The 24,636-nt window shown below is 41.5% G+C and overlaps 2 protein-coding genes across 3 annotated transcripts in view; one reads left to right on the top strand and one right to left on the bottom strand.

Annotated features, from left to right (window-relative positions):
- The window catches only part of DOCK1 (dedicator of cytokinesis 1), a 431,183-nt gene that overhangs the window by 193,639 nt on the left and 212,908 nt on the right, over positions 1 to 24,636 (bottom strand). The gene's annotated exons all lie outside the window — the stretch shown is intronic.
- INSYN2A (inhibitory synaptic factor 2A) overlaps positions 4,251 to 24,636 on the top strand; it is a 63,826-nt gene continuing 43,440 nt past the window's right edge. Inside the window, exons 1-2 of the mRNA XM_088452172.1 lie at positions 4,251 to 4,553; positions 22,269 to 23,448. Of these exons, the coding sequence (XP_088308298.1) occupies positions 22,274 to 23,448 (1,175 nt within the window). The 5' untranslated portion in view covers positions 4,251 to 4,553; positions 22,269 to 22,273. The remainder of the gene's footprint in view (positions 4,554 to 22,268; positions 23,449 to 24,636) is intronic.

The raw sequence follows: 24,636 nt of genomic DNA, 5'->3' as shown, positions 1-24,636 counted from the left end.
ATATATATACACATATACACACACACGCATATGTACATATGTATTTAAGTTGAGCATATTATATTTAGAAAGAAATTATAAATCACTTTCACTTTTCTAGAGTGTGCACAAGTGTTTCCAATTTGATCCCCTGTTAATTAGCATGCATGTGATACATTTGGACCAATAAAGAAGTTGAGTTCGATTTTGCATTCGATTTTAATGGGGATTGGATCTGAAAATCAAATGCAAAATCGATTAGTAAAAGAGGGATTTGTTAAGGGATTATGGCCCTCATTCAGAGCCGTACGCTCTGAGCAGAGCGCACGCTCTGAATGAGGGCCGGGCTCCATTTTCATGGAGCGTCCTCCTGGACGCTCGTATAGCTGTGGGTCACCACCCACAGGCTATACGAGCGTGCTTTGTGATGGCCGCGATGGTCGAGACCATCGCGACCATCGAAATTGCGAGCCGGAGCCTGCGGTTGAGGTTTTCAACCGCAAGCTCCGGAGTGATTTTGGCTCTATCAGAGCCAAAATCACTCCCACTGACATCACTAGTGATGTCAGTGGGCCGGCTTCAGACGGGAGGCGTTCCCGTGGGAACGCCCCCGTCAGGGAGGCACGCCCCCGGCACGCCCCCGGCACGCCCACCAAAGGGGGCGTGCTGTCAATCAACATTGACAGCACGCCCCCTTTGATCGACACAACGAGCGAAGGACTTTCCTTCGCTCGTCGCGTCTGGCGCATGCGCACGACGGAGCTCCCTCCGTCGTGCGCATGCTCAGTCCATAACATCGACCCACTTGCGAGCGGACAGCCGCTCGCGAGTGGGTCTGAATCAGGCCCTATGTAGTTTGACTTAAAGTCGATTTTATCGATTCATGAACTGGAATACAAAATTGAACTTTACTAAATTTACCCCCAGGAGTTGTGACAAAGTCCTATGATGAAATGGGGGCAAATCCGTGGTTCTCAAACTCAGGCCCGTATTCAATTTGAGTGGACCCGCAATACTTTTTTGCCTTCCGGACTTTGCCTACATCGCGTGTTTTGCAGGTGGAAAAGTATCGCGCACGTGCCCGCGTATCGCCGTATTCAATTTGAAAGTAGGCGAAAACGGGATCCAGCGAAACTTAAGTTGAAAGTACTGTCAGATTTGGGGAAATCAGCCTGACACCCCCCAAAAGATGCTCTGACATGGGGGTTCCCTATGGTACCCCCCGATTTGGCTTGCTGAAGGTATTTGGTGTTTTTAAACGGGCTCAATAGCTGCTAAATAGCGTTTTTGTATAAGTGGTGCAGAATAGTATTCAGGAGTATTTTTTGTAGAAAATTTTGGGTACTTGAAAATGGGGGTCAGTAAATTTTTACATTGCTAAAGTTAAGTTGAAAAAATCGTGAAAAATCCACCTGCCACAATCTCCCGCAATGAAAAAAAAAAACACCTGGGGCATACTTGGGGACCCCTCCAGAGTCAAGTTCGCTAGTTTCAACTTTGTCCCCCAACATTTTTTTTTGTCCCCAAATTCAAAGTGATTTTTTGGGGTGTCCTTAAGTGTTTTTTTCAAAAAATGTTGACACAGTTTACCTTTGGGGGGACTGTCTGAAGGCTGCACAGGGGTTCCCGCAACATTGCACCCCAAAACCCCAATTCTGCACTTTTTTCCGCCTCCCATTCACAGGCGAATCTTTTTTGCCAATTACATTGCATTAACTTTCCACCTGGCAAAAAGTCTTTCAAATTGAATACGGAGTAAAATCAAAACAGGCGAAAATGACGTAATCGGCGAAAAGTTTTCGGCAAAAACGGCTTTTCGCTCCATATTGAATACGGGCCTCAGTCCTCAAGGCACCCTAACAGTCCATGTTTTAAAGATATCCATGCTTGAGCACAGGTGACTTAATTAGTATCTCATTCATTTTGTTTTAACTACTGGTGCTCAAAAATAGGTATTCTTCTGGATTGTTTGGGGGGATTGAGGACAGAGTTTGAGTATATTGCGCTTACTGTGGTCCTCGCGGTCTTATAATCGAAGTGCAACATACATAATGCGTAATAAATGTTTTATTCCCACTAAGAGTGGCAAAGATTACAGATTAAAGTATGTCAAAGAATTTTTTAAATAAAAATGGTGTTTAAATATTAGCCTTTATCTACAGTAAAGAAATATATATTTTATTATATATATATTGTAACTGCCATGGTAGATCCCCAGCACACACACACAAGATGGATTTTTGTTGTGTATGTGCTATGAGCCACGCTCTCCCAGGCCTCCATTTCTTTACCTGTTGCTTAGCAACCAAAAGCGGTAAGAGCCGGGCTACGGACATCTCCATCATAGCAGGTTTTTAAAGAGTTCAACTGGGGTAAGTGAAAGAATAACAGAGGTTACTAATTAGCGGAGCCCGGTGTCTAATGAACACTGTTCATTAAATCCGAGAAAAGAGCCTGACGCAGGATAACGCCACGTTCCGAAAGCTACAACTTTTCCGTTATAATGCTTATTAAGAAGAAGAGTTGTGGATTGTAGATAGAGCACTGTCACTATATCCCAGGGGTGAGGAGGGACAGCTCGCAGACTAGCTGCATGCAAAAATACGACACCTGGCGTCACTTTAATATTGACAACCAGCATTCCTTGTTAACTGCAGCTCTTCCATTCACTAATTCTAAAAAATAAAAATCACTTATAAACTAAACCACGTCATATAGGAAAACTTCTAACAATGATGTTGTCCTATCAGAACAGAAAAAAAAAGTGTTAGGAGACCAAAGCTAATTGAATGGGTCCGGTATTAACCCATGAATCTCAAACATCAATTTGAGAAGATGCGTCAAGTAGACTAAAGATAGGTACACTCTATAGGATTTTGCCCAACTTAGGGCCATATTCAATTAGGCTGCGAAAACGGGTTATCGGCGATAATTTATCGCCGGTGACGTCATTTTCGCCTTTTCCCCATATTCATTTGCAAAGACTTTTTTGCAGATGCGAAAAGTCTTTGGCAAAAACTGGGGATAACTTTTCACCTATGAATAGGTGGCGAAAAAAGTGCAGAATTGGGGTTTTGGGGTGCAGACTTTAAAAAAGTACCTTGCAGCCCTTGGAATGTTCCCTAAAAGTAATCTGTGTCAAACATTTTTTAAAAAGTACCATAGGACACCCCAAAAACAGTGGATTCGTTTTGGGGGCGAAAAAGAAAAAGTTGGGTAACAAACTAAAAAACTAGCTAAATAGACTCAGGGAGGGTCCCCAAGTATGCGGCAGGTGTTTTTTAGAATGCGTTTGGTTGCAGCAGGTGTATTTTTGAAGAATTTTTAAAGTTCACTTTAGGGACTTAAAAATATGCTTGCATCCATTTTCATGTACCCCAGATTTGATGGGACTTGTTATTTTCCCTAAAAAAAATAGCTAAACGCTATTTTTTCACCACATTTCCTAATTCGCATAAAAGCGCCTGCCGACACAGTTGAAAACCCCAAATACCTTTAGCATGCCAATTCGGGGGTACCCATAGTGATCCCCCATGTCAGACCATCTTTTGGGGGGGTGACAGGCTGATTTCCCCAAAAGTGACAGGACTTTTCGCTACTTACCTTTTCGCCGGATCCCGTTTCCGCCGATTCCTAATTGAATATGGGGATACGCGGGCACATGCCCGATACTTTATCCCCAGAAAAACCTGCGATGACGGCGAAAAGTCTGACCTTGGACTTTCCGCTTCTAATTGAATATGGCCCGTAGACCGATACAGATTGACCAAAATAATCACGATGTACAGTCTAGTTCTAAATGGTCCGTACTCTACACACTAGACATAGGCCGAGGACTGTACACACTGCATTTTCAAAAAGATCGTAAAACAACATGAACGACATCGCTTGTGCATCACATGCTATATCGGGAGCCGAACCTACCTGATTTGGGTCCTGGTGCAGCGTACGTACAAAACAACTATCTGCCCTACGACCCAGTATCGGTCAGGTCGGCCCGAAAATTGTATAGTGTGTAACTAGCTTAACACAACCGACAGTTGCAAAGCATGCAAAGTATACAGATAGATAAATGCAAGTTATATAGATATAAAACATAATAAACTTATACCACACGTGCCAATTACAGGTTGCCTTAGTGAACTGATAACAAAGTAGCAGATAGGAGTAGAGTTTTACTTTGCAGGACACAAGGTGGCGCTCCTTGCCTTGCAAATGATGGAGGAAAATCTCTATGGTTTTCATGCAGTTTGAGTGGTGACTTCGAGATGGAAGCAGCTTTTGTGTGTGTGCTCTAATCATTCCTCCAGGTTTTTATTTTCACCCCCTTTGCAGAAAAAAAAAAAAAAAAAAAATATCCTAACACAAACAAGTTTTAATAAACCCCAAGACAACTGCTTTAACAGAACAGCTATCAACTCTCAGGAAGCAAAGGAGATTGCTAGGAATATCTTGCAGCAGATGCTAAACCACAGAGCATCCTTCACCAGTAGGCTTGCAGAACTGCAAGAACACAGAGAATGCATCAAAGAAGAACTTCACAGTCATTTACTTATTTTTAAGGATACATAAAGGTAAGCCCTTTCCCCGTAACTTACCCATGGAGCTGCGTGTTGATACCTGATGTCTGTATGCTGCCTCTGTCACCCTTGCATAAGATTGTGTCTTTGATTCATTTTGACATCTAGATTCAGGATCACAGTAAGTAGCGGCTAGCTGTGCTGATTTTATTGGCTTGGATTACACGGTGAATATTTGCTTGTTACATCTTTGGGAGAATCAATGTTATATAATTCTGAAAAGCCACACTTATCTCCTTGTTTTTCCTCCAGAAGGATAGAACGCATTAGGATAATCATAGAAAGGTTTGGGATATCACAGCATAGTAGTCCCCTGCAATAGCTGTATCTAACTAGTATTAATACATTCATTACGGTATTTGCTTGTAGAGAGAATTATTGTTTTATAGATCAAATCACAGGAGATAAAAGTAAGAAAAAAAAAACCCAGCAGAAACGTGGTTTGTTTTTTTTTTCACCATGGAAAACAAAAATATACAAAAATAATTATCTAGCCCAGGAATAATCTACGGATAAGTCTCTGATGAAGCTACTCTATTTGGCCTCCAAATAATGGCATTAAAAGTATATATATATGCTCCTGGGAGCTGTATAGTTATTTTAGCCAGCCTACTTGGTTATGCTGATAGCACAACACTGTACCTGTCTCATGTTTCTAAACCATCCTGTCGGTAATTGAGAAAATATCACCATAATGAACACAAGAGCATTGGTAAGCGTTTACCAGCTAGATAAAAATTTGTTTTTTTACAAAAAAAAAAAAAAAAGAAGCAAATATTAGCTGGTCCGTGCAGGGTTTTATCATGGAGTATATCCCTACAGGCGCAGTGGCACCTTCCTTCACTTTAACCAGAACGCTCAGTGAGACCATTTAATCTGACCATCTTTCTGAGGACATAAAAAGAGTGCAAATAAAATTGTGTCAAGTACATGTCTTTACGTGGCCCTGTAAAGAGCCAAGGGGAGAAAATCTCTTTATCCTTGGTATTTTATTCTGATGGTTTATTTGCATTGTCTGTACTGAAGAAATGAATGCAGGGTCTAGCTGGGATTCGATACTGCAGATATGTTGGAAGCAGTTCTTGCAGACATTACTGTCACTATTAGTTATTTATAAGTGCCTGGGAACAAAATAAAGGTGAGGGATAGGTCCTGATCGCTGACTGAAGCACTGGACACAAGCATGTATCATGTAAGAGATATATATATATATATATATATATATATATATATATATAGCACATGACTAGCATTTAATTAAGGTTCAGTATGTATGACCTACGTATGAATCACCTTGCTAGAGAGAGAGAGAGAGAGAGAGAGAGAGAGAGAATTCCCTAGGCAGAGATCCCCCTACCCGAACCACGATGTTTCACTACAGTTGTATCTGCATTAGAAAGCACTTTGGTCTCTGAAATATTCATTACATCTTTTGAGGTTGCGCTTGAAAATACAGAGGCTTCTGAATTTATAAGCATGCAGCCAGCACCCGGAGCAACAAATTACATATATTACAGGATATGTGGATTTATGTGGGTCACACGCGAGCCCGCTGTACCCCCCATACATAAATGACTTCATAAGCAATCTGTACGTCAGGCACCCCCACATCAATATCATTATGATGGTCGGTAGCTTTTGAAGGCAGCAAGCTTATTTATCAAAGCATATATGTTTTCGTGCCTTAAATCTACACCGATTTGCCAGAGTTCATGTTAAATGGCACAGACTCCGAAATATAAATAACAAACAAATAAACAAGTTTATAAAAAACAAAAAACAAACAAAAACGCTTTGGAACAGAACAATATTTGCCAACTGCTATTTTATGTAGAAAGCATTAAGATATGGCCCATGTACCCTTCCTTGAGCGTGTTTGCAAAGTAGTCGTTTTATGGGCAAACATAAGTTATAGTGACATTTGCATTTTAGCGACAGGTCATTTTCCCCGAACAAGATCTGGAATATACTGTGACGCATAAAAGTGTAGATCATTATAAGTAAAGACTTAGCAAGGTCACTGAGGAGGAAAGCCTATCTCCTTTGCTTCAAATAAAAAAAAAAAAAAAAAAAGGATTACCAATCAGATCTCAGGCGTATTCCCAGAGTATTCTCAGCAATGCAGATATTGCATTTCCGGGTGTGTACAGAAATGGTACTTTGCTCAGGGAGATGACGGAGTGTTTGAGTGTAGACTGTTTCACGTTTCTTCAAAATAACTTAATTGACTTAAAACAAGTAAATCTATACACTAGAAAGATTTACCTCACAAAAGCAGGAACATTCTGTGATGCTTCATAGCAAATGGACTGTAAGCCCCACCCTCCCTCAGGCAGCCATTAGCACGCTGTTTTCGTACATATCTTGATGGAATTACAGATGACTTAAGCCGCATATCCACTTCACGATTAATGAACGATTACGACACCGTTATCGTTCAATATATTGTGCCGTGGACATTGAGCCCACACCGAACGATATAAAATTTAGTTTGAGCACCCTCCCTCATCCCAAAACCTGTACAACCTGACGATATCATTAGGTTGGACAGCTGGTTTGGGCGATGAGCGACGGCGTCAACGACCAGCGGGAGGGCGGTCGTTAACGACATATCCACTGCATGATATTGCAGAAGATGAACAATGACGGTATAGTTATCGTTCAAATTGTCCAATTTATCATGTAGTGGATATGCGCCTTTACAAGCTTGTTACATAGTGTTGGGGCAGAACAGTGGTTAGCATAAAAGCCTCACAGCACTGAGGTCTTGGGTTCAATTCCCACCAAGTGCTTATGTGTGTGGAGTTTGTAGGTTCTCCTCGTGTTTGGGTCGGTTTTCTCTGGGTGATCCGGTTTCCTTCCCCTAATCCAAAAACTGGTAGGTTAACTGGATTCTAATAAATGAACCCGAGTGTGTGTGTGCCTACATGTGGTAGGGAATAGATTGTAATCTCCCCTGGGGCAGGGACTAATGCGAGTCACCAGGTATTCTCTGTAAAGCATATGGAATATGTATGCACTATATAAATAACTTAATAAATACAGTACAGCCATGTTACCAGAATTATCATTAACATGGCTGTACCTAGTCTCCTATTTCCAGGGAACATCTTAGATTTTGAAGATGTATTGCCATGAAAATGTTTTTGTTTTTTTTATGTTGCCCAAATGCACAGTACAACTTCCCTTGGTCTGGACAATGGGGGTGTTATGTCCTAATACAGTGTATACGCAATTCATATACAGTGGATGTGCCAGCTCAGCACAGAAGGATCCCTCGAAAGTATATGCCATTTTGGCAAGAGTATATCCTGGAAAGTTTTTATTTTATATCCAGAATTACTTCTAACAAGGCTTGCAGTAAGTTCTCTGGTACTTCCATCATGACAATGCCTTCTACAGGCCGGTGAGTCAAACTGATTCTAGGGGGGTAAATTTACTAACATGAGAGTTTTTAGAAGTGGAGATGTTGCCCATAGCAACCAATGAGATTCTAGCTATTATCTTCTAGAAAGTGCTAGATCGATCTTAAGTAGAACCTGATTGGTTGCTATGGGCAATATCTCCACTTCTAAAAACGCTCACTTTAGTAAATATATCCCTAGGCCAGAAAGGAAGGATTACTGGGAGCCTGGCCGGACTCTGCGAACGTGTACACCGGTGCAGGCAATTCCAAGGTTTACACTGATGACCATTCAGAGTTTTACAATTGCTACAGAACAAAATCTTTCAACTACTACCTGAATGGGTGTTAAAAGGATCATAAACCTAAAACACAAGCTGACTAACATAAACGAGTTATTACAAACGTTCACAGATATGTATGTGTGTTCAAGTCCCCATATTTTTTCAGAACTTGATATATTCCATATCCATTTGTGAGTTATTGTTCTCTGATATCGGCTATTTCAGCAAAGGCTGCCCTGTGTAATACTAAGCACAGGAAATATCCCCCCCAGCTGTCACAACTTCATCTAAATAGCATCAGTTCTGATTATTATTTTACATAGATGTTTTCTATGTTTAGTGGCCCATAAAGGTGTATGGGGGAAATGTACTGAGCTTTGGAGAGAGTTAAAGGGGTCTATGTACTAAGCCTTGAATGGAGATAACGTACCAGCCAACCAGCTCCTAACTGCCATGTCTCAGGCTGTGTTTGAAAAATGACAGTTAGGAGCTGGTTGGTTGGTGCTTTATCTCCATCCACTTCATCTCCATCCAAGGCTTAGTAAATAGACCTCAATGTACCAACCAATCGGCTCCTGTCACTTTACAGGCTGTGTTTGAAGAATGACAGTTACAGTAGGAGCTGATTGGTTGGTACTTTATCTCCATCCACTTCATCCCTCTCCAAGGCTTTGTACATCTCCCCCGAAATGATATCTTCTATACAATTGTTGCCATTTATTTCCATTAATATGTTATGTGCCTAAAATCAAACCTGCAATGTACGAATGTGCACTAATAAAAAAAATAACTGGGATATACTGGCATTCAGTATGTAAAGATATACTGTGTCTGTCACACTGCCCTGCGGGCATTACCAGCACGGGGAGAGCTGTATGTAAATCTCTGACTCAGCAGTCTAGCCAGTACTAGAGTTCCACTCACTTCCCTAACGCACTCGGTTAAGGTCCTGGAAAACGAATATTTAGCAGCCATACGTCTGAATAGACAGCAATGATCATATGCAAGACACAGATTTCCTATAAACAACATTACATTATTAGTACATTTGTCTTGCGACATAATAAGTAGTAAACTGGGGTCTGCAATTACTACAGCAAACAGGTGGATGCTGACAGTCGCCTGACACAACAGAGCGTTGCAAAGAACACACTCGCTTGAATATATTTTCACAAAGAAAAGAGACCTATAACTAAGATTCATCTTCACTTTATTGCTCTCTAATTGCGAAGTAAATGTAATTCAGTGCAGAGACTCTTAATTCTCTGTAAATCTATTACACAAGTGGGAGCGAAGGTTCTGTTGTCTCGCTTGAACACTGGTGAAATTGTATCTATATAACCTCCAATTGGCTTTTGATCCAAGGTGAAAAAAATGGCTATGGGATGGGCGCAATGTGCCGTTCCGGAATGGTGGATCGCAACCAGTGACATCACTAGGCTTTCATTGCACGCCATAAAGGTGTGCAGGTAAAGAAAAAGCAAAGTTGCAAGTACCGTAATGGGCAAATACAGTATGTGCACAGCCAAACACCATGGCGATGTTGGCAGGACAGTCCCCATAATGGATTTGTCTCCAAGAGTCCATATGATCAGAATGATAACAATGTTTCAATATAATATCTATTTAAAAGGGAAATTCCGACTTCGGTGACATTTCTCCTAAGCAGACATTACCCATGCCCTTTGATACAACAGATTAATTCTGTACAATTCCAAATTGTATCTATAGAGCAGTTCTGTTGTATCGCAAGTCATAGGAAAGAAGCAAATCTGCCTTGTAGAGAATGTTGACTGCAGCAGAAGTATCCCTTTAACAATATAATAAAATGTATTTCATTCTAGAGAACACTGATCCTACATTATTAAACTTACGTACATGGTTAAAACAAGCAGATTAAGGACAGAACAGCCTCTTAAGAACAAACATGTCTCTTATAAATAATGAAAGGAGAAATGGCAATCTGGGCGTGCAGCGTGCAAGGCAGGGGAAATTGCTTGTATTGTGATTTTTAATAAGTACAGAACCTGTAAGTCTTTTGTATTTTTTTACTTATAATCTACAGTACTTTAATGGAAAGTCAAAGCTTGGAAAGGTGTAATCATAGCTACAGAAGGTGAGAGATGGGGGCTGGGAAATCTTGAACTTGGGTCTGTTCAAAATCACTTGCTACTCTTCAGTTGAATTCTCCAGCAGACGAGTACAGTAGATGCGTCCAAAACAGCATTAGTAGGTGCTGTATTTCCGCAAGAAGGGAAATGAACACCATTGATTTTAAAATTATATTTTAATAGTGGCATCTGAATTCAAGAATTGGGTGTAATAACCAGTTACATTGATAGAAATGTAAACATGGCAGCTATAAGTTCGTAAATTAAAATATTTGACTCTATTCATGTCCTGTCCAGCAGCATCTGATCTTAAATAATAATTATTGTATAGCCCTAATTTTTGGGACAAAATTCTGGGGTTGCACTAATTATTAAAAGACCAAGCACAAAAAAAAAAAAGTAAAAGTAAAACTTTTAAATAAACTTTAAACTATTATATATATATATATATTTTTTTTTTATATATATATAAACATTGATGTCAGGCACTCGCTTGTCCTTAGATAAAGTATGCCCGGGTGTCCTGAACCGTTAAAGGTGACGAGCACCCTCCTACATCAAAACGCGCAAGAAGAACGGCACTCCAGGCCTTTCAACTGTAAATTGCTCTTTGTATTAAATAAACAAGTAAAAAAAAAACATGTCAACATTTCGGTGCTCGTAGGCACCTTTGTCAAGACATATATACACGAAGCAACAACAAGAATTCCTATAAATAATGATATAGGGCCCGATTCAGGCTGGTTCACAAGGCTGCGTTCGCACGCACCCTGCTTGCTGCGAAAATATGCTAATGACTGCAATCGCACGGCAACCGCAGCTCTATACCAAGACGCCCACCACTGTATAAAGCCAACCACTTCCCATGACATGCATCCGCAAGTCAGCGAAAACATCGGTGACATCGGAACCATCCGCATAGTTGTGGTTGATCTGACCCTACCGCAGAAAATGTTAAACTTCCTGTCGCTATCTACACTTATCGCAGGGGCTTAATTATGCTTGCCCCTTTAACGGCGATTAAACGCCCAGGCACGCGTGCATTTCTGTGACCACCCCCTGTCACCACCCTCAAACGGTCACTTCCTGTCAATCACTGTATAAGGACTCTGCATGCTCACTGCGATCGCTTCCCGATCGCTGTGGCCGGTTCGTGCACGCCCAGTGCATCTTATACGCATGCACAGAATGGAAACATCGGCTGGCTGCGTGTGAACGCAGCCTTGCGATCCAACCTGAATCAGGCCCATAATGCAATGCCATAATATGCTACTGTACCATAGGAAAACAGTGTTTGGAATGGGATCCTGGCTGTTGGGATGCCGGCGGTAAGAATGCCGACAGCGGCAAACTCCCCCCCTGCAGCCTAACCCTAACTAACCCGCCCCCATATTTAAACCCTAACCCTCCCCCTAACCCCAATACTTACCGTTGGGATGCGGTCGCTAGATTCCAAATGCTGTCAGGATTCTGGCGCCGGCATCTAGACCGCCGGGATGGTAACTACATCCCCTAAGTTATACAGTACAACTGTACAAACCTCTGAGAAATAAACAATCAGTCAAGGCAATAAATGAAATAAAGGAAGAGGTGACAAGTGGTCTGGTCATTCAGTTAAAAGACCACCTTTAAATGAGAATGTTTTGTGCAGGTTCCGTAACTGACTGCCGGACGGTGTTCAATCCTCATAGAATGGCATCATTTATATTGGGGGCTGGTGTATTTTATTCCCTGGGCTGTGCTGTAACTGACTCCCTTGTGCTGATGTCACTTCTTATAAGTTGGTACGTGTAGCTTTCAGGAGATGGATGCTTCCTGGCCTCTGGTGACGTACGGTTATTGTGGTCACATCTTCTAGTAACAAGTCTGAAAGTTTTCAGTGAAGACTCAATACCAGGCGGCATTAGCAATCACAAACCCTTGATGAAACAGGTTACGCGTAAAAACAAGAGGTAGAGCTAAATTTTCGGGTGTGGTATGATACGTAGGCACTCATAATGTCAACAATCATCATGTACAGTAGACACACGATGAAATGTTGACATGTTATAATGTTCACATATCGTCCCTGGGTTGTGTAAGGGATGCCGGCGGTCAGTATAGTGATGCCGGCATCCCGACATCTGACAGTAGGTATCCTAACCCTCCCCCTCTCCCTTCCCTAACCATAAAGTGCCTGAACCTAAGCCTCCCCCTCTCCCTACCCTAACCCACCCACCCTCCCCAGTGCCTGAACCTAACCCTCCCCCTCTCCCTACCCTAACCATAAACCCTCCCCCTTGCCCAACTACTAACCTCCGGGATGACGGCACCGGCATTCTGAGCACCGGCATTACGACCTCCCTCGTCCCTGGTGGCCCAGCAGTGAATTACATGCTTCTGGTGGCTGCAGTGGTTCCTGCGTGGCTTCCGGGTCCCAGCGGTCATAAGACAGTCACGTCTGGGTCAGACCTCCGATTCTTCAGTGTTTTGGCAAATAATCCTTAACGCTAATTCCTACCCCTATCCCTCCCCTCCAGTGCCTAACCATCCCACCCACAGCCTAAACTTAATATCGACTTTGTTAAAATGGCAGCATTCTCAGAATGTCGACTATCAACATGGTAACAATGTATACATCATAATTGTGCTGTCGACATTTTGAATGTCAACATCAATATTTTTAAATTGGCGTTCATTTTTTTTTTCTATGACGAGGGCAACATTTATATAGCCATAAAATTATAAATATTGCCCCGTCATAAAAAGAATTTAACACCAATTAACAATAAATATAGCTCTGAGATAGACATGCGCATTTACCCCATTCTCTTTCCCACGTTCCCAAATCCATTCCCTCATACCCCAGCAATGGGAAACACCCGTCGCCACAGGCGCTCACTGCTGGGGGGAGAGAGAAGGGAATAGGGGCTGCGGGGAAAGTGTGTCGGGGTAAGTGTAGAGGAGGGGGGAGTGGAAAGACCAGCTTGTATATTACTAAAATAATATTGCCCCAATAGAGAGCTGTTAGTGTTATTTTCTCCCTTATGCAGCGCATGAAGATTGCCCTCATTATGTGTACTGCGATTAATCACATTCTGATTGGCACACATAAATGAGGTGGTAGTTTTATGGCAGTTTTCCAGCGGCTTGGGTCAAACTGCCGGTGGATCGGTTATTTGTAAACTGCTAGGTGCTTTGAGGAAAAACGTGCCACATTACCCTCAGGGGTCTATTTACTAAACAGTGTTAGGAGACAGAGTGAAAAGTGATAAGGTGCCAGCCAATCAGCTCCCAACTGTCATTTTTCAAACACAGCCTGTGAGATGACAGTTGGAAGCTGATTGGCTGGCACCTGATCACTTTCATATAACTTTTCACTCTGTCTCCTTAGTAAATAGAATCCTCAATAGCAAATCCAGCAGTTTGGTGGTAAAAACCGCCGGTGATGTGCGGCGTATTAAACTGTCATTTCGTAACTTTAGCCTGCAGCGGGTTTTGTTTTATTAATAACGCCTTTCAATGGATCATTAACTCCTGTTTTCGGACAGTTTCAATCTTCCCATTTGTAGGTTGCCCCTCCTAAGCTACAGGTGTAAATATGACAAGAACATGAAATAGAACACAAGTAAGCATGAATAGGTTTAATCCAAGCTTGTGTTTTCCTTAAAACTACTGGCCTTTTCTAAAAACGTTAATATACTGATTTAATAGTATATTAATCATTTTACCTACTGTATACTCTATGTGTTCAAACACAGCTAATAATTGGTGAGCCAGCACACGCTCCTATAAATTGAACCTTTATAAACTGTAGCGGTTGACAATCTAATTATTTATCAACCTTTATTTATATAGCCCCGGCAAATTACAGAACATTTTACCATTGGCAGTACTGGAATTGACTAAAAACAGGTATTATGAACAGAACAAAACAAACCTCTAGACTGAAATAGATGAATATCCACCTTAGAAGGTCCAGCTTCTTTATGAAAGCTCTTACATTTTAAATTATGTATCGTTATAACCTCATATCCAAAACAAAAAAAAAAAAAAACTGATTATTCTGACAAACTAAGCAGGAGTTTGTGACTTGAATTTGTACAAACAATTAGACCCTTTAATAAGAATTAAAAAGTAAACATAATCAGCTACGGAGCAGTTTTTGCAAGCTGCGTAAAATAATTTACTGTGCAATTTAAAACAGAAGAGGGAGAGCTAAAAAAAAAAAAGTACCATTTGTCCTGCACAGAGCTGATAAAAGGCACGCTCTTCTTATCAGAAGCCTGCTCACATGATTTAACGATTATCTCGCTTTTAGTGTCACCTGTAAACTGTATACAGCCTTCCATTAATCTGGCTGTTTGATAAGAGATTTTCTTCTGTACTGTCACTCAGCACCGTTTATGCCTCTTGAAGCTCTCCAAATACCTAGCCAAACAGTTCTAGAGCTGATAAAACATGTATAAAGCATTCTGAGCCCTATATTCCATTCACAGCTCAATACTCCATCATTGCAGTGATATCATTTAATATTTGGTACTTGAGAGACATGAATTTTAAAAGAAAAACGAGGAACAAGCCCGGGCCGACGGCAGTGTAACAAGCACGAAATTGCCCAGCTGGTAAGATGTCTTAACATGGCGGGAGACGGCTCTTTCAGTACGCGTACATTTTATGGGTGATGTGATATTTAGGTTTAGTAATGAGCGAGCATGTGATGCTCCGTAATATTGGTTTCTTTTGATCAAATAAAAGTAAAAATGTAGTTCTGCAAATGATATCTCTGAGATTGGCCAGGGCTGTTTTTATATACAGTATACCAAATGTAAAAGGGATTTCTACGCGAAGGGGATTAAATTGGGCTTAAAAAGATCACATAAAAAAAGAGCAAAAATGCATGGTCTTCCATTGTGCATAAATGCCCCTAATTGTACCTTGGTGCACACCCACTTCTGTTTCTGCTGTCCCTGGAAAACAAATATGGGCTTACTGCTTCAGGGGTGTGGTTGAAAAAAGTGGACAGTATAAAGGTCGACATATAGAAGGTCGACAGTAAAAAGGTTGGCATAGTCATTAGGGCGAGTATTATTGTGTAGACATATATTTAGGTTGCCAAAGATGAATGGTAGATACAGTCAAGGTCGACATTTAACATGTCGCCGCTAAAATGTCGACAGTTTTTTTATTTTAGCCCAACCCTAAACCTAACATTCATGAAAAAAAATCATGTGTCAACATTTTAGTCTTGACATTCAGAACCAGTCGACCTTCTGAATGTCAAACTTTTAATTGTCGACTAATCGACCGGTATCCACTCTGCACACACGCAATGCCGAAATAACCCCTTACGTATTTATTATTCATTTATGCTAGAGAAAAAAAAATAAAAATGTGAATCTCCGTTTTTATCTCTTTTATCCACTGTACCTGTACAAGAGTCTAAGGGGTAAATTTACTAAGAATTGAGTTTGGTCGAGTTTTGTTTTTTTCAATCTCGATTGCATCGCCGTATCTCGGGTGATTTTCCCGTTTTTCATCTCTCAAATTTACTAATAAGTGAGTTTAGGTGAAAGTGAGTTTTCCCATGGTGAAGCAGATCGAGATATCTCCCCGGAGTAGCAAGTTTAGATGAGATTACTCACCAGAGATTGCAGTGTTTTGTCACTGCAAATCTCTCCCGAGCTAGCAGCCTGCACATATCAGCGAGATACATGAAGGATTCTTGTGTGTTAGACCTGTAAAAAAACGGGTTAAATGTTTAAAAAAAAATAATTATGTAGGCCAAAGCATTAACACCCCAAGCCGGTCAGGCCCAGCCGGGGATCTCAGAGCAGGTGTTATTTAACTATTTATTTTACAGTGGAGGTTACACAACACACACACCTGATACAGTAAAATGTTATTACATACCTACCTATCCCATTCACACATACTTACCTGCTTTACAGTGGAGGTACGGGTGCCGGCCGCCTGCTGGCACTTGTAGTTCCACAAGTGCCAAAGGGCAGGCATGCTGGCACCTGTAGTTCCACTGTAAAAAACAATAGTTTACTACTATTTAACACTTTATTATCCCCATACCCACAGCCCAGGGAAGAGCCCCAGGCTTCAGACCAAGCCTGGGGTTTCAGGAGAGGGGGGACCCCTTCTTGGGGGGTCTCCACCTCCCCTATCCCTGGCTTGGCCTGACCGGCTTGTGGTGTTAATGCTTTGGCCATGTAGCCCCGGTGATAGGGTCTCCTGGCTGTGGCATTACACCCCGGTCGGTTTGGGTCCGGTGCTGGTTTTAAATATAGGGGGACCCCTATGCAATTTTCCCCCCCTATATTTAAAACCAGGACTGGCCCTGTAGCCTGGTGCTGGTTCCTAAATTACGGAGGAACCCTACTCATTTTGTTCCCTGTAATTTTAGGAACCAGGAATGGCTGACGTCCGGGACTGGTTATGCTTTTGGAGGGGGGACCCTACGTCATTTTTTTTTTTTAAATTAACCCCATTTTTAAAATTTACAGGCAGAAACATACACAAACCACACTGATCTGTGTATTTTTCTGGAAAACTCGCAGCTCCGGAGGTGGGTGCTTAAAACTTCAAATTTGGCAGAAAGTTTGCTGTCATCTTGATTATTGCTAAATTTGCGAGCTGTATCTTTTAAACTTCTGAGTTTGCCCGATGGTGATAAGATTCAAGTTTGCGATCTCACCCGAGTTTATGAGTGAGAAGAAAGAACTCTCTCCCAAACTCACCAGAGTTTGCCTTTAGTACATTTGCGAGATGAAAAACATGCCTAAACTCACCAGAGATTGTCATCTCGATCAGACTCGATTCTTAGTAAATTTACCCCATAGAGTCTAATTTACCCCTTACAAAGCATCTAGGGCTTGTTTGGTGATATCTTATTAGCCTAAGCTTCAGTGAGCAGGCCCCTCTTTTTGTCTGTATAGGGATACGTAAACTGATGGGCAATATTAAAAATCATTTGTTTGTCATTCCGTAAATCCTAGCTCAACTAGCCATGACTAAGAGAACACGATCGCCTAATAAGAGATAGGGCCTAATTCTGCTGATATTCTAGCACATGGTCGATGTTTTTCAACTGCGCATGCGTCTAAGTAGTTTAAAAGTCGCACAGCGCATGTGTGTTATTGTGTGCGCACACAGAGCCGCAGTGGTGATTTAGACATACGGTCTCAGAAATGCATTGGGCGTTCCTGGCCGGTGACTGGGAGGTGGCTATTCACATGCACGGAGATGCACCGTCTAATGGCTGTGTTATGGGAGTGTCGCAAGCTCAGACGCTTAGGGGGTGATTCAGAGTTGGACACAGTTACAGTAGCGCCTGCGACTTTTGTCTTAAAGTTAATGCTGCGGCCGATGGCCGTCCTACTGGGACTCCCACCAGCATCGGTGGGAATCTGCCGAGGTCCATCAGCCTCACCATCAGACACTGCACCTGCCTATGGGATCATGGCCACCGGTGACAGTAATACTGCGCCACACCCCTGCCTGATAACCAATCCATGCAGTATTGGTCTCCCCCCCCCCCCCATACAGTAACCATATGGATGTATGCGCAGTGCATCACGGACACACGCACAGCGAGCGAGGAAGCATTCCCTGCATCCGACTAGATAAGGGCAGGTGCAGGTTTCGACGGTTCGTCTGGTGGTAGTGTCTCAGGAGGCTCAAAGTGGGCGGCTCAGTCCTTGCACAGTCAGACGCACGATTGTACTCCAGGGAAAGGGCCGATACTAGCGCTAGCATACGATCACAAGACTGTGGCAAAAAGATGCTAAAGCCGGACCCAGCAGCACGCGACTCTGAATAAGCCCCATAATGCAGTTTCCTCTTGTTTTACACCGTAGTGAAAAGTAACATTTGGACTGAGGAAGGAGAGATACAATAGTCATAGATACAACTCCCTATAATAGAAAGGTAAAAAAGCGGCAAAGGAAAAATGGGCAATAAGCTTTTTTTTCTCCTGCATTTTGTTATTTTATGTTATCCAGGACAATAACACACCAAGCTGTGATCTGTCCCCATCCCCAGCTATTATCATCTTTTATCTATCAGCACGATAAACTATAGGACAACACAAAACACTAAAGCAAATTAAAACTTCTAGTCCTTCTTTTTTTATGGACTACTGCTCTATGATGAACAAGAGAGTGATGGAAGCTGTGACCTACCTACTACAGCAGGTTGCTGGGACTGCATGTGCCGACACCGGGGGAGAGACCTCCGAGTGTAGATTTGATTGAGTTATATAAATTCCTGCTAGGTCAATACAAAGCAGTCTATGGGGACTTGTCTGTCATTAGGGCTATGCAGACTCCACAAGGTCATCCGAACAAAGAACAGCTTAAACTACAGTATTTAAAAAAATAAATAAATATATATATATATATTAATATTAGGGATGAGCGGATTTGGTTCTACTCGGTTCCGTTCGGATTTACCCGAAAATATTGGCTATCCAAAACTCGTGACTGCTGATAGCCAATAAGATTCGGTTTTTAAATCCGAACGGAACCGAGTAGAACCGAATCCGCTCACCCCTAATATATATATATATATATTTTTTTTAATAGAAAGATGGAATGCTTCTACTTGGAGATGCAAGATATAGTATATAAACATCCACTTATCAAAAATATATATATATTTTTTTTTTTCTTGTCCTATCATTGATAATTCATCTTCTCTTATTTTAGAGTACACAGCTGCAGTTTGTTTCGTTATAAGCATACCCGGCTTGTATTTGTTTGCAGAAAGCCAGAAGAGTTTAGCTGAGAGAAGACGATCACGGTGAATTTGCTTTAACGTGTGTAACTGTCACTCTGGCTGCTGACTGACAGCCCAGACACTCTGATTTCATGTAGTACATTGCTGTGCTCAGTGGTAGCTCAGCAGCATGCTGGAACAATAAACGTATTTTTGCCCAATGTCGTACAGCCGGCTCAGGCAACCTGTGGCTCCCCAGGTCACGAAAAACAAGTCTCGGCGGAGGCTGGCAGAGCATGCTGAGACATGTAGTTCTACAGCGGATGTAAGCCACAGAAGGCTTAAATCTGCTGGACAGTGGGTCATATTCTACAGGACTAGATTATTTATTTTTTTAAGTGATGTTACCTAAGAGAAATCTAAAATGTGTTTGAATTATTTAGCATTCCAGTTATGGTTCCGCAAATGGAAAAAACAATCATTATCTGATCAGCATCTTGTACACGATAATGAGCCAACATGTGGATTCAAATGTGTAGTTCTAAATGCCACATATTAATGCAGTTGCCCCCCCATCTCCTTTTTTTTTCTTTGTAAGCAATCTGCAAAGTCTGAGAATGAACTACTATCACCTATATTATCCATAGGGCCTGATTTTTAAATTCTTTGTATTTTTAATTATTCCTTTAACCATTGTTGTCTACAATAGTGAAAATGATTTTGTTACTTTAAAATTTCGTTTATCCATGACAATAGTAAGTTGTATTATATGATGCCATTAATCTAACTCATTTTATTATTGTTTATTTTTTGTTGGGTCACCCCTTATTTGCCAATTGCAGCCTGTATTTCATGTTTGGGTAAGAGGGTGTTAGCCCACTTATATCTCAAGTGCCGACACGGTCTTTAACAATTCTATATTGCTTAGCTCCTATTTATGGAGAGTAAGGGACTAGGGGTCTGATTCAGAGTTGGGAATAGAGAGAGATATCTCTCTCCACTGATCATCTTGGTGAAACCATGCTGCACAGCAGGTGGGGCAGATTTAAAATGTGCAGAGAGGTTTAGATTTGGGAGGGAGGTGTCCAAACTGACATCTAAATTGTAGAGTAATAATAAAGCTGTGCAGTATTTGTGGGCTACATGCAAAAGCAGCCAGTATTTACCCCACATGTAAAAAAAATGTATGTATCTACACCCCTTGCATTGCAATATGGTTTGTCCAGGTTCACAGTTAAGTGCTATCTCTCTCTCTCTATTCCCAACTCTGAATCAGAACCTAGGTTTGCATAACGGAAGTGTCACAATCAAGCTTTGATCTATAAAGTACCCTTCTTAGTGCCAGAGATACTCTCCTTTTTTCAAGATAGAATTGATACCACGAAGGTTATACATTCAACTTGTTTTTCCTTCCCTGGACTATTTCACCTTAAATACATTTTAAACTAGAATAACCTTTTGCAAATTTAATTTAGAAACTACAAAAGTCTACGTTATCTTTATGTAAACAATAGTAGCATAGCCCAAGTGTAATAAGGAATATAGTTTATAAGCTTTTAGGTTCCTCTATGTAGAAACCCCATCAGATATCTCTCTGAAGCATGCTGCGGCAACAGATATCTCCATGGTAGCGGAGTAGAATGGTATAATAATAATAATACATTTTCCAAGTAACCAACAAAACTCTGGAAAAAGCAATCATGGATACTAACAAGATACATATCAATGACAAACCCCTTATAATGTATCTCTACTACTGCACAGGTAAGTCTTACAGGGACAAGTCCAAAGGGTGATGTAGAGTGGTCCAGTCATGGGGAGAAGAAAGATCACAATATTGAAGTGAGAGAAAGTCTATAGGCTATGGAGTGTTCCCCGATACAAAAAGTATAGGGTCAGCCATTATTTCTTGGGAAGGGGAAGCACCTAATAGCCCCATATAGGTTTTAATCAGCAGTGACACAATATACACAGACTGGGTCTTAGAGAAAATCATGTGAAGTGTACTAAAATGTAAGCACACGATTAGACGATATTATTACTCAGTAGCCGACTTGCAAAATGCTAGTTTATAAAGAGTACAATGCTTATTGTTTTTTCCATTAAAATATCAGCAGTTAAAATGTAGAATTCTCATTAAAAAAAAAAAAGAATACAAAAACTCTTCTCAAAAACCCTCCTAAGATCTTCTCAATGCGTCATAGTCCACTCACAATACAGAGGCTTGGGGCTTGGCCTAGCACCGGCTGGTGACAGGAGAACAATGCTGTGTGTGGTAAGTCACTGTGGAAGTGGCAGGAGTATGAGCAGGTACAGGGGAGCAAATCACAGATCTCTAAGGGGACTTGTAATATAGACAGAGAGAGAGAACACAACACTACTTACAGCTTATACTGTAGTCTGCACAACGGTTTCCTCCAGTAAGTGTAAATGCAGAGTCATTCAGCTTGTTGTACAGTACAACAATTGAAATTCCAGCCCTGACCGTCACATAGGTTGATGTGCCAGCCTTTCTTACAATACATTTAGAATCTGGAAAGTACTTTGACGTCTTTCAGGTAAAGTACAGATAAGAGGACAGTTCTTAATGCAGAGTAATTAATATCAAAACGTTTAATGGAAAGGAATGGATAAACAAATAGGAACCTTGGTGTGAGTACAATGGGCCATGCTTGATGATCTGAACAAATATAGGTTCTTAATTCAAGTTCAGTAGACTAGATGGTTTTATGTATTTACAGTCATATGGCTATGTTATGCATGAGGTTAAAAAAAAAAAAATGCATGAACTCAACACATGAGAGTTACTAGGATATGGATGAATGCTAACCTACAACTGGAATTGGGATACATACAGTACACGTCTTGACGACCAGCAGTATATAGACCCCAGAACGCAGGCACCATTAGGTCGGCAAGTCTGAAATGCTAATTGAAGCATTGTACGTGTGCCGGGCAGTACAACTGTAAACATGATGGTAAATAGCTATACTATCGGCGCACGTAAAATGCTATAAGTACTTGCTGACCTAATGGTGCCTGCGTTGCGGAATCTGCATACTGCTCGTCACTGCATACTGCTTGACCACGTACCCTGGAATCTTCTTCCATTCTCTAAAAGTTTGTAGGATTTAGCCACATCCTGAATGACTGGTGAATTATGAATTGCTGTACGATTCACAAATTACTCTGTGTTTGCATGCAGGAACCATGGTGAGCAAAGAGGGGGACAAATGTGTGCTGACATCCTCGGAAAGCGAAGCTGAGACAGCTGTTTCCTTAGCCTTAGAGATGAAATATGCATTGGACCCCAACCGGCAGATCAAGAAACGGAACAAAGCCCTTCAAGTTAGATTCAAAGATATTTGTGAAGCCCAAAACGAGCAGAGGGATAAACAGCTTTGTACTGTGCCGCAAGGAGAGAAAAAAGATCCGAAATCTCTTTCTTACAAAGCTTATCGGAAGTACATGACAGTGCCTGCTCGGCGGTCTATACCCAACGTTACGAAGAGCACAGGGGTTCAGACTTCGCCAGACCTGAAAAAGCGATACCAGACTTTTCCGCTGGACCGCAAAAAAGGGAACCTGTTAAAAAACGCTTCTGGGGCGGACACGTTGAAGGGGCAAAACAATGGGTTTCTAATAGATGTGAAGGAATCAAAAGATCTCAAAAGCTCAGGGGAGTCTAATCAATGCAGCAGGGTCAACGACCAAGTGGTTGCTGAATTAATGGTGCATTCAAGTGAAAACATGGACGTCATTACTTCTAGCAATTGCTCAGATGCATGTGGAAGCACTGATTTGCACAGCTGTACTAAAGAGTCCCTTTCTTTTCAAAACCCAGCAATATCCACCTCCGAACAAACCATCTGCCATCTGCATGAAACCGCTAAACACGACAAAAGGCCATTAGGGAGTATGCAGTCCCACCACTTGGCACACGTTAAAGTGCTTTTGAAAGAAGAAGCCACCATACACTCACCTGCACTTAACCCAAACTTGAAAGACCCCGAAGACTTGAGTGACACGGAGAGGACAGTTTGCCCGCTGACAGATGAAGAAGACAAAAGAACTCCTCATCTTAATGGCCTTCAAGGCCAAGATGTAAATCCAAAAAGCTGCACGGCGCGGCCACAGAGCCAAACGATGGAATGTAATGAGCAGGCCCTGCAGATTAATGTTTTACCCGTGGAAAAAAATCTGCCTTGTCAGACAGCCGTTGACTTGAGTGATAAATGCCAACAAATCGTGCCTCATACGGAAGTGATAGACTTAAAAGCACAGCTTCAGAACATGGAGAACCTGATCAGTTCTAGTCAGGAAACAATTAAAGTGCTTTTGGGTGTTATTCAGGAGCTGGAGAAGGGAGAAGCTCACCGGGAGGGGTAAGTGTTATAAATGACAAAACACTCCTTATAGCAATATAAAAGATTGTGGGGCGGAATAACTGATACTATGATATAATAAAACGACAACTCATTATACAGAAACGTAAACGTATATTTCATACTGTTTATGGTGTCACACAATTTAGAAAAATTATAATTCTTCTTCTTCTTGGTACAATAACAGAATACAGGAATAACAATATAGAAATGTGATTTACCTAAAATATTAGTCTTTTTTTTTTTTTTTTTTGCAGGATGGAACCTTTTTGCACAGTCAAATAATTTTCATGGTATTAGTTTATAATAATCTCTAGAAATTTGTAGTAAATACCCCTATTCCAAATACCGTAGCCTGGCTGTCATTTACTGGCATTATATGCAGAAAAGGATGTTCTTTCAGAACGTAAAAGAAAAAGGCATTGGTACATACTATAAATGTCCTCAGTGTTAAAGTTTTCACATTTTTTTTTTTTAATGTAAAGAAAAAAAAAAACGCAACAAACCATATCCTCACCTATAAAATAAAATGCCTCTCTGTTCTGGTTCCGCATTAGGAGAATTCATAGACTTGTGCACATGGCCATATGAAGCTGGGTTGCCCCAGGCTCAGCAGGCCTCAAGGAGAGAGCTTATGATTTAATCACGGTGAGCTTTCATGAGCTCTTTCTGCATCTTATACATTTTAAGCTTTTAGGGTATCGGCCCATAAAGGGCCTTTTTCACTACGGATCGCTATTTCGATCGCAACTGCGCTTACCCACACAGTTCTGCTGCGAAAATATGCTAATGTCTGCTACTGCTCACTGGCATAGAGACGCCCACCACCGCTTATGCACATCCGTAATACCTCGCAATCCTACGCATACATCGGTAACATCAAGTAACATCGGACCCTCACGCAGAATTACAGCAGGTCTGACCTGTCTCAGAAATTGCAACTCTCAGCGCACGCAGCGAGTATTGAAGCTGCGAATGCCGTCGCAGTGGCTAGTTTATGCACACCCAGGAGACGGTGTTTAAACGGACAGGCACGCATGCATTTCTACGACCACTCCCAAATGCTGACGTCCTTTCACTCCCTCGCCGATGGCTTTATATAAGTGTACGTGATGGCAGTGCGATCGCAATACTGGCCGAGGCAGGCGCACTGTGTTACATATGCATGCGCAGTACGCATCATTGGCT

This window comes from Taudactylus pleione, unplaced genomic scaffold, assembly GCF_031769625.1.
Source record: "Taudactylus pleione unplaced genomic scaffold, aTauple2 ptg000034l, whole genome shotgun sequence".
NCBI lineage: Eukaryota > Metazoa > Chordata > Amphibia > Anura > Myobatrachidae > Taudactylus > Taudactylus pleione.
The sequence above is the reverse complement of the archived record's forward strand: the minus strand, read 5'-3'. Positions and strand labels throughout refer to the sequence as shown.